At 42.3% G+C, this 11,574-nt stretch overlaps 1 protein-coding gene across 2 annotated transcripts in view; it reads right to left on the minus strand.

Annotated features, from left to right (window-relative positions):
- Nucleotides 1-11,369, minus strand: part of LOC122539489 (multimerin-1-like) — a 68,393-nt gene extending 57,024 nt beyond the window's left edge. Inside the window, exon 1 of one of the 2 annotated variants that reach the window (XM_087979954.1) lies at nt 11,005-11,369. In XM_087979954.1, coding sequence (XP_087836080.1) covers nt 11,005-11,315 — 311 coding nt within the window. In that variant the 5' untranslated portion in view covers nt 11,316-11,369. The remainder of the gene's footprint in view (nt 1-11,004) is intronic. The other variant, XM_043674387.2, reaches the window with a different exon arrangement.
- Nucleotides 11,370-11,574: the final 205 nt, after the last annotated feature.

Here is an 11,574-nt window from a genome sequence, read left to right on the forward strand (position 1 = left end):
ACAAAACAGGAAGCATTAGATATAGTTGGAAAAGGGCTCATTTATTCTTTGAATCTCCCGCTCACTTAATATTATACACAACGTGCAAGACCAGCAGAGGAATATGTGAAGTGCTAATGAAACTCCACTGAAAATTACAAGGAGTGAATTAGTTGGAGAGAAGTGTGCCCACCTGGATCCAATCTATTAAATTCACTATAGTTTTGAAGGAATGCTTCAGCAGAAACTCACAAGCAATAAGAGTTGTATTGTGAGTTGTGTGTGCTGAATATTACTGAAATATGGTAAATATTGTTAAAGTTCTTTACTTTGCAGTCATCAGAACAAATGCAATGATGCCAAATGTCAAGCAATCATGACAATTTATACAACAGGAGAAAAGAGTGCTGATTGTTTGACAAATCAAGTCTGATTGGCAAGGAATTTGCTATGGAAAGGGCACCAAGGAAATAAAGGCTCCCTAAGCTCCTGGATAATTCAATAAAGGCAGAAAGCTTTTGAAACTTTCCTTCCTTCTGGTTTTTTTGTTAGATGTGATTGGGAATCACTCGCTGAATAATCTTGAGTGTGTTAATTGCTTTACAAATTAATTTAATTAATTGAGCTCCTAATGAGACTCATTTACAGATGTTTGAAGTAATATCCATTGAGACCCAGGGCAAACAAAAGAAATATGTCCAGACCTTGCACCATTTTTGAATTACTTTTGAATTCCCTAGGATCTTGGAGATCCATTATTTCCGAATTGGCCAAAATACTACCATGGATAAAGCATGCTATTCTCCCGTAGCATAAATTTTTGTTTAAAATTTGACATTCTTGCATTTGTCCTGATGAGTGCAAGTCAAAAAGTTTCAACAACATGTCTGTCTTTCCAACAATGTTCAAATGATTTAACCCTTAGATTTGTAGGACATTTAAGTTTCTAAAATGGTCTGTTTCATTTTGTTGGGATTGTTCTCTTTGTGAAAAGGACATTCCAAATTATCTACCCTGTGTCCTAACAAATATAGTTTGCCTATAACTTTTAACTAAATGTGTAGGTATTTGCTAGGATTGAATAGTGGGCTGAATGGCTTTCTCCTCTACTGTAAATTACACTGAAAAGAGAAACAATTTGGTCTGCTGTGGAAATCCAGAACTGGAGGGAGGTCACAATATTAAAATGAAAACCTGCACATTTAAAAGGTGACATACCAAGCATTCTTCCACGCAAAAGGTAATGAAGGTTCAGAACACTTCCTCAGAAAAGACTGTAGATACCGAAGGACAATTGGAGCTTTGAAGACTGAGATTGATCAGTTTCTCTTTGATAGGGATATTAAGAGATATGGAGAGTTGGCAAACAAATAAAATGCAGGTACAAAGCAGGGCCTTGATCTAACAGAATATGAGAATAGCCCTGAGGGGCTGAATGGACTCCTCCTTGTCTTTGGCTCCAATTTGAAGAAAAAATCACAAAAGACTATGTTGTCACTTGCTGAAGAGATTTTTTCTTCAATAAAATGTAAGCTAGAAAGAGTCAATGGTGTTTGTTGACCTTGACCAATTATATTGGCCCATAGAAGATTATACTTACTTGTTCAAATAAATTCATTTTAGTGGAAATTTGATCTGTAACCTAACTCACACAATTTCAAACCCACTTTATCTTCAATCTGCCAATTTTCTCCAGAACAAGAGTGCACATCTATCACTTTTTTAAATAAGGTAACTTTTCTTTCACTTTATCCTGGCTTCAATTGCACTTGCCATCGTGACACATAATTGTGTACCTTAAACTGATGCAGGGCCTCGGCAGGGGGTCATTGAATTCCTGTTGAGTTATCAAACAGAGGATAGAACTGTGGCAATTAAGCCCATTGAACCCTCATTGACCCTGCTCTGCCGTTTAATTAGACCATGGCTGATCTGATTGTGACTTGAAATGCACATTCCTGACAATCACTGATAGCCAATCACCCCCTTGTTTATCAACAATCTTTGATTAGATTAGATTACAGTGTGGAAACAGGCCCTTCGGCCCAACAAGTCCACACCGACCCGCCACCCACTCATACCCCTACATTTACCTCTTACCTAACACTATGGGCAATTTAGCATGGCCAATTCACCTAACCTGCACATCTTTGTGACTGTGGGAGGAAACCGGAGCACCGGAGGAAACCCACGCAGACATGGGGAGGATGTGCAAACTCCACACAGTCAGTCGCCTGAGGCGGGAATTGAACCCGGGTTTCTGACGCTGTGAGGCAGCAGTGCTAACCACTGGGCCACCGTGCCGCCCACCTTAATCTATCCACCTTAACCTTAAAGATATTGAAAGACTTCTGCTTCTGTTGTTTTTCACCAAGAGAATTCCAAAGACTCATGACCCACTATGTGGAAAAATATTTGCCTCATTTCTGTTTTAAATGGATGACCTCTGATTTTTAAACAGTGATTTCTAGTTTCAGATTCTCCCATGACAGGAACTGCTTCTCCACATCTACCATCTCTCGATGACCCCTCAAGATTGCTCTTGTTATATGTTTTAATCACCAATCATTCATTGTGAAGTGGGATCAAAAACCTAAATGCTTTTAGTTTTGTTTCCACAGAAGGTTACAGCCAGTAATTTCCCCCTTCCTTCCTCCACATAATTCAACTTATAAGTTTCCAACTCATGGCTAGTTACTTATCCTGCACAGTGAGAGGGGTTTAGCCTTTATGTGCAGCAAGAGCGGTTGACTGGAATTAACATTGGGAGACTGCAGTTAGCCTCAATATCCAGGGAGTTGTTGGATTGGAAGGAAAATGAAAGACATCATCCAGCATTCCCACACTTCATCACTGTTCAGTGACTTGTTCTAGAAAAGCGCATGTGTGGTTGATCAGAGAATAGCATCAATCTTGGGTATCAATAACCTCTTCAGCACAGTCAGGGCTGGCTCAGTGGTTAGCAGTGCTGCCTCACAGCACTGGGGACCAGAGTTCAATTTCAGCCTTGGGTCTGTACGGAGTTTACAAATTCTTCCCGTGTCTGCGTGGGTTTCTTCCCCATGTTCTGGTTTCCTCCCAGTCCAAAGATGTGCAGGTAAGGTGGATTGACCATGCTAAATTGCTCATAGTGTCCAAGGATGTGCACGTAAGGTGGATTGACCATGCTAAATTGCTCATAGTGTCCATGGATGTGCAGGCTCGGTGGATTAGGATTTCAGAGTATTGGGCGTGGGTTTGGGTGGACTGCTCTTCAGAGTGTGGGTGTGGATTTGATGGACCAAATGGCCTGCTTTCACACTCGAGGCCATTCTTTGAACGGTGTATCTGGAGCAGTCCCTCAGTAATAAATCAATCTTTTCAGAGGAGAGGGGTGGAAATTAATTAGCAGGAACGTATTTCCAATCCCGAGTAGTTCCTAACGAACATAAGAATTGTCTTTTGGAATGCATTCACAACTGAATTTTGCAGTTGACCACCTTTGGAGAACCCCATTGTGTTTGCTGCTATAGTTTCAGTTTCGTTCATGCACTCATGGACCAGCAGATGGTAGCATTGTACAGCACAGGCCAGGTTAGGTTCACTTCACACTCACTGAGCTTTGTGTATCTGGGAGTAAACCATGAGGGCTTGTTGTAGTTCCGACTGCACAACAGTCTCATGCCCAGAATGTGCAATGTAAGTGAAAGCACTGTCATTTACATCACTTAATGCTGGGGATGCCAGAATTTCCATAGCATTAAAAACACTTCATAAGGGAAGGGCGAGGGTTGGGGATGGAGGTGGGGTAAATTAATCAAGAGGGAGTTCCACCGGATTTTGGACTGAATTTTATCAGGACCTGAATGATGTGGGCTGTGCTGAGAAATCTGGGAGAACCACAGAAGTTCAGTGAGGCCTTTTTGACATAGTGAATAACTCATTGCATTTTTTAACGAAGTTGTTTAGATTAAACTCCCTACAGCATGGAAACAGGCCATTCAGTCCAACAAGTCCACACCAACCCACCCAGACCCACTTCCCTGTGACTAATGCAGCTAACACTATGGGCAATTTAGCATGGCCAATTCACCTAACCTGCACATCTTTGGATTGTGGAAGGAAACCCACACAGACAAGAGGAGAATGTACAAACTCCACACAGACAGTCACCCAAGTTGGGAATTGAACGAGGTCCCTGACACTATGAGGCAGCAGCGCTAACCACTGATCAACCCCCAAGGGGCGTAACAACAAACACAGACCCTGCAAGCGCAAACCTGTCACTTGCAAACCCCAACACTACAATTGGTTGGTGTGGGGATTGAACCCACGACCTTGGAGTTATTGGCACTGCTCTAACCATCAAAGCTAACTAACCAACACCAATGATTATTTCTGGAAATTGAGATGCAATTCTTATTAGGCAGCCGTGAGTTGCCTGTTTAGGGACATTATTGCTTAATAACTGCATTTCTACCTCATTAATATTCCGTTTTCTGTCCTAACAGCTGCAACAAGCAAACTAAATGTTAACAGTTCTCAATGTGGAAGTCAGAGTGGGCATCTGGTTACTTCAGCTCATTGTTTGCTCCAAAGGACCACCCTGCTGGACATCTGGTGTCAACATCTGAAAACATGCTCCATGGGCACCAGTCACATCCATGGACATTGGCACCAGACATGTGTCAGCCTCTAACAACCCTCATGGCACATAAATGATTTACTTACAACACACTTCTGCATTTCAATACTTCACTTTGTCTCAACTCTCATTGTAATATTGCAGTAAGGAAACTGTGTGCTCAGGGACATGCACCCAGTGCATGGACTGGACCAGGCTGTATCTCCAGACTGCTCACTCATTCTCTTGGCACTCAATCATTTGGAACCTACTGGGATGCTGGCAACATCCTTGCATTGCCTCACCTTGCCTTTTTGCACCTAGCCTCTCAGCTGGAGTTACCACACTCACGATACAGCTGTCTTGCTTTGCCATTTGACATGGAAGAGAAGGATGGAAGCAGTCAGCAGTCTTCAGTCAAATTAAGGAGGAGAGCTTTCGGTCGGGGGTGTCCTTGGCACAGTATGTCAAGGGCAGTCTCCAAGACCAGTCCACGGCTTTGGACACAATCAGTCAGTGGTTTCGGATGAATGGAGTTAGCATTTTTGCCATGGGGGAAGGACCTGAATGTCAGGCAGACTGCCATCTATCCTGACTCTTTTTGCCCTATGGTGAACTGTTTTCCTGTTAGATTGAGAGAGAGGTGGGAATGAAGGGGCAGATGAAAGGGATTGGCACAGCTGGTATTTCCAGTGCAGGTGGGAAGGTGGGCCAAGTGAGTGAATGGGCAGTGCAGACACTGTGTTTTGTTGGGAGTTAAGGTGGTGATAGCGAGTGATGGAAGGTGTTACTGGCAATAGTGAGAGCATGAGGTAAAAACAATGACTGTAGATGCTGGAAACCAGATTCTGGATTAGTGGTGCTGGAAAGGCAAAGCAGTTCAGGCAGCATCTGAGGAGCAGGATTCCTGTATTCCTGATGAAGGGCTTTTGCCCGAAACATCGATTTTACTGCTCCTCGGATGCTGCCTGAACTGCTGTGCTTTTCCAGCACCACTAATCCAGAATATTGAGAGCATGAGCCTTAGTAGGCAAAGATACAGTGAGTATGAGGTATTGGAGAGAGCATGTTGACAGCCATGCTGCTAGAATAGAGAACTTTCTTAACCTTCTTCCTACATTACTGTGCATTCCTCCAGATGGCTGAGACTGCACTGACTTGATGATAACCACAGACCAGGCTGGCATTATCTGGTGTCATGGCCTCCAGTAATGATCCTGGGGGTAGAGACAGTCCCTGCTCTGCACCACCCCATTCATTGGGACCTCCAGATCCTTCTCCAGAAAGTGGAGCACCAATTTCTCGCTGTGTCCAGAGCAAATATCATGAGTCACACAGGACAATTCTAGACTGACAATGCTGGCTGTGTGCAGAACGACCTTTTAAAGGGATGCAGTGCAGTTCAAGATGTCCTGGTGATAGCCAGTTGTTCTGAGACCAGCAAGTGGTCAAATGGAGGAAGAGTCAGATGAGAGGTGCACTGTAGGAACAGGGTAGCTGGCTAATTAGGTGAGTTTGATAAGAAAGCTCACTAGGCTTTGGGGAGAGAAATCCAAAATGAAACTCAATTAAACAATTTGTCAGAAAAAATAAGATTCAGCCTAATGCATTTTACCAGTCTTAGTTGAGAGATGAATATTAACCATTGGAAATGGGGGAGAACCCTATGCTTTTTTAAAATAGTGCAGTAGAATTGTTTGTATTCACCCAGGAGAACAGACTGCATGGTGTGGTGTGTCCTCAGGCATACAGGACAGAAGGAGCAGGTTTGGTAAAGGTCAGGTGATGCAGGGCCGAACCAAGTGCAACAAAGTGAGGCTGTGGCCAGCTGGAGAGACTGAGAAAGGGACAGGAAGTTCAGGGAACAGAGACTGAAAGGAGTGCTGCTTCTCCTGCCTCCGTTAATGTTCAGCAACTGTGGAATGGACAGCCACTCCCCAGTGCCTCTCCTCACCTTACTATGGGTTAGTATTTCACTGGGCTCCTATCTACATCATGTTGTTCTCATTTATATTGAAGTACTTTCAGGAACCTCTAAAAACAGTGGAATCACTGAATTGTTACACTGCAGATGGAGGCCATTTAGCCCATCACATCTGTGCTAGCTCACCAAATGAGCATACTGACTTCATGCTATTCCCTTTTTACCATAACTCTGCACTTTATTTATATATCAATAATTATTTAAAGCCCCCTTGAATGCATCAATTAAACATCTCCACCATATTTCTAGACAGTATTCCAGACCTGAATCAATCACTTGGTGAAAAAGTTAAAAATCATACAACACCAGGTTATAGTCCAACAGGTTTAATTGAAAGCACACTAGCTTTCGGAGCGACGCTCCTTCATCAGGTGGCAGTGGAGGCTCAATCCTAACACACTGAAAAAGGTTTTCCTCACTTCGCATTTACTTCTTTTACAAACACTTCAAATCTGTTCTTGATCCTTTTATGAGTTAGAACAGATTCTCCCTGTCTACTCTGTCCAGCCCTCTCATGATTTTGAAATAATGATTCAAATCTCTTTTTCGCTTTCTCCTCTACAGGGAAAACTGTCCCACCTTCTCGAATCTACCTTCAAATCTGAATTTTCTCATCCTCCATTCTTGTAAACTTCTCACTCTCTCCAATATAACAAGCAAAGAAACAGAATCCTTCCATTTTAACTGCACTCCCATTCCAGGCTCAGTGTGCTGATTTCCACGGTCAAGTAGCCCATCTGTACTTTGGATATCCACTCACACATGAAAAATGGCCCTTTGTAGAAGATACCATAGATGTACCAGCACTCACTGATACTGGACTGTAATCAAATCAGTGGCTTCATGAAAGATAGAGCTAACAGAAAGGAGAGAGATATGAAAGTAAAACTTTGTTCAAAAGCAACAACAATTTGCTTTGAGATAGAACCTTCCATGTTGTAAAACATTCCAAGGCACTTAATAACAGTGCTACTAAATTCAATTTTACAACACGACACAAATACCATTCAAGGAGATATTAGGTTTGTGAGGTAAGTTTTAAGGACTATTTTGAAGGTAAAGGCTAAAGTAGAGAGATGAAACAGTTGAAGGATACAGTTTAAGATCTAGACTGCTGAAGACCACCAATGGTTTAGTCACTAAAACCACAGACATGCCAGAGGTGACAATTTGGAGATTCTCAGTTTCATTTTATCTTTCCTTCCTTTTTTTCTCTTCCTCTTTTCTTCCCTTTCTTTCTGAGAAAGAAAGAACAGGATATTTTCAAGATGGTGAGAGGACTGGAACTGTGAGGAACAGAGAGGTTTAGGGGTGTCGAAATCTTTAAAAACTAACAGTCAGACTCATAGATGTTTACAGCACAGAAGGGAGGCCATTTGGTCCATCGTGTCTGTTTCAGTCAATAAAGATCTGACCATACTATTTCCAATTTCAAAACCTGGAGGCTATGGTAATGTAAGTGAATACCTTAATATTGCTTAAATGTTATGAGAGTTTCTGACTCAACCACCCTTTCAGCAATCAGTTCCCGAATCCCACCATGTTCTGGATTAAAAAACACTTCTCAATTCTCTTCTTGAGCCTTTTATCTCTTAACTTAAATCTCCACGCCTTCTGAGCATCGACCCCTCTACTAATGCAAAATATAGCTTCCCATCCATCTAACTCTGCCACTCATAATCTTATATACCTCTATCAAGTCCCCTCTCAACCTTCGCTGCTCCAAGGAAACCACCCCAGCCTATCCAATCTTTCCTCTTAACCCAGACCCTCCAGCCAGGCAGCGTCATGGGAAATCTCCTCTGTACCCTCTCGAGTGCAATCACATTCCTCCAATAATATGGTGACCAGAACTGCACTCATCACAGTTGTGGCCTAACTAATGTTTACTGCACTTCCAGCATAACCTCCCCCTTCTTGTAATCTATGCCTCAGCTAATTAAAGGCAAGTATCCTATTTATCTTCTAAAGCACCTTTTCTACCTGCTTGACTAGCCCCAGGGATCTTTGGATACACACACCAAGGTCCCTCTGATCATTAGTATTTTCCAGGATTCCACCATTGATTGTGTTATCCCTTGCCTTGTTCAGCAAAATGAAATCACTTGAAAGTTTAGAATGTTCCAAAGAGTTCTGAATGTTCTTTCATATCATTGACAGTTCTTTGTCATCCCTGACAGTACCAATGAAGTTACGCACCTTTCAGTCTTGTCTGCTTTTTAACAATCCCAAGGGGAGCCCAGCCTGTTTCAAGTAGTGTCTGACATTTCTCATAGATGTGCCAGGACCATATTCAAGAGGATACCTCACCTCTCCAAAAGGGTACTGTGGCTTTCCCAACAAACCTGCCCCTACCAAGCCTAGCCTGCACACTTTAGCTTTCAGTCACCCATCTCACCAAAATCACACAGAAACAGAGGAAGTTGCTGCTTCACATGGGCAGCTGACCTCAGAAATCAAAAGTGTGCAATTCAGAATTGGTGTCCATTTTCCCCTCACTCCTCTGCCATACCCTGCACAATTGGAAGAGGCTGAGATTGGGGATGGGTCCTCCAGAATCACTCTCTGACAACATCTCCATTCAACATAAGGGGTCTTGGAGCAAGGGTATGGTAGCCCAGTGATTATATCACTGCATTAGTAATCCAGAAGCCTGTAGTAATGAGGCAGGAGCAAATTACTGCAGATACTGGTTCTACACTGAAAACAAAAAAATGCTGGAGGTCACAGTGAGTCAGGCCTCATCACTGGAGAGAAAGCAAACTAAAGTTTTGAGTATAGATGACTCTTTCTCAGAGCTGATGAAGAGCCATCTGGAAGCGAAACGTTAGTTTGCTATCTCTCCATGGATGCTACCCGACTCCTGTGATATCCAGCATTTTTTTGTTTTCAGTTGTTACCTGTAATAACAATCCTGGGTTTAAATCCTGACATGATAACAGGGGAATTTAAGTATGAATCTGATCTTCATAATGATGACCATGAAGCTATCAGGTCACCATAAATGTCACTCTTTCACGAATCATGGCTGTTCTAATCGGTTTTGCTACTGTAAGTGACTCCAGACTCAGAGCAATGTGCTTGATTCTTAACTGGCCTTTGAAATGGTCCAGCAAACCATTCACTTCAAGGACATCTGAGGATTTGGTCTTGTGCTGGTATTGTCAACAACACCCACATCCCACAATAACAAGCTGACTGCCTGTCCATAGTCAGTGCATGCGATATAAAGCAGGAAATAGAAAACCAAATATTTTTAAAATAATAAAAACACGTTTCCTTTCCAAGGTGATGACTTAGTGGTGTTGTCTCCAGTCTATTAATCCAGAGACCCAGGTAATGTTCTGGGGACCTGGGTTTCAATCCCACCATGGCAGATGAAGGAATTTTGAATTAAAAAAAAATCTAGAATTAAAAGTCTAAAGATAACCATGAAATCAGTGTTGATTGTCGGAATTACCCACCTGATTTAATAATGTCCTTTAGGGAAGGAAACTATTGTCCTTAACTGGTCTATGACTCATGTGACACCAGACTGCAGAAACGTGGTTGACTCTTTACTGTCCCTTGAGCAATTAGGGACGGGCATTGAATGCTGGCCTGACTGGTGACGCCCACATTCCATGAATGAATAAAACGAAATAGAGTATGGCCCCTCCTGCTGAACTGTTGCAGTGTTCATGATTTTTTTTATTGAAGTGCTTCAGTTCAATGATGCATATTTTCAGAGAGTAGTAAGCCTTCTAATGTCAGATCTGTGCGTCATTTATTTAGGGAAGGAGGGATATCCGGATTTAGATAACAATCGGCAGTTGGAGCCCTGTCAGTTTTCCGTTTGCTGCTCTGGGAGTAGGGACACCAATTGTGGCGTTCTCGTACTAGTGGTACCACACCAAGCACTTCTTTCTGTTCCTTACGATTTCGCATTGTAATACATGGTCACATTAGTGACTGAGCCATCTCACTCTACATATGCTCTTACATTGACAATTAAACTCTGAATCATGGAAGTTAAAGTAATGGTCTTGTTTGTTGGATACTTGTTCCTGCTTGGATAATGTAAGATAAAGTCTAGATAGTGCAACCTGCAATGTAAACAATGATAGGAATTGCTAAGTACAAATAGATAGAGACTACTAATTTAGATTTCTCTGTGCAGAAAGACACAGGCAGGAGAATATATTAGGTATAGAGCTTCCAGATTTCTGAATACAGACAGATAGTGAAATAGAGAGAGAGCCTGAAATCAACATGCCCTATAATATAAAGTTTCTTCACTGTTCTAATGAAGAATTACTGGACTCAAATCATTAACTCAACTTTCTCCATTCAGGTGCTGTCAGGCCTGCTGAGCATCACCAGCAATTTCTGTTTTTGTTTCAGACCTCCAGTATCCACAGTTCCTCATTTTATTATACAAAGTTTTTGTTGTACTTACTTTCCCCTGGCTGTTTCAAAGTTTGGATGGCTGCTTCCAGACTGGCTGTAAAAAGGACGTTTCAGCCTGGAGCTGGATTTATACACTCCTTTTTCTGCACGGTAATCCACTTGCCTTGGAGATCTGTTGGAAGATGCACTCTGATCAATCAGCTTTCCAAGCCCATTTTTCTCCTTCTCTGTTGTGCTAAAACTGCTTCCATTCTTAATCATTCCAAATACTGCTGACCTTACTGGGGACTTTGCAACAAGTCCCCCATTGCAAACTACTGAAAAAGGAAAGGCTATCCCCAAAATAACAAGTGACCACATTCTTGCAGAATTGAAAATATAACTCCTTCTTTGTGCAAATTCCACCCTCCGTCTGGCATCCCCTGCTCACAAGAGTCTGCGAGAACAGGATGAGCTTGCTTTTTTGCCAGCTTTTATACCTTGTTAGAAAGGAAACAACATCTGCATTTTGGAAGTGACATAAGGAAACAGAAGGGCCCTTCCCAGGAAGTTTGGGAAAAAAAAAGTTTGATGCTGTTTCTGTAACCCCCACAGACAGAGGGGAAAAAGCATTATTGAT

This window comes from Chiloscyllium plagiosum, unplaced genomic scaffold (genome assembly GCF_037043375.1).
Source record: "Chiloscyllium plagiosum isolate Xiang-an unplaced genomic scaffold, Cpla_swu_hap1 HiC_scaffold_36, whole genome shotgun sequence".
In the NCBI taxonomy this organism is placed as follows: domain Eukaryota; kingdom Metazoa; phylum Chordata; class Chondrichthyes; order Orectolobiformes; family Hemiscylliidae; genus Chiloscyllium; species Chiloscyllium plagiosum.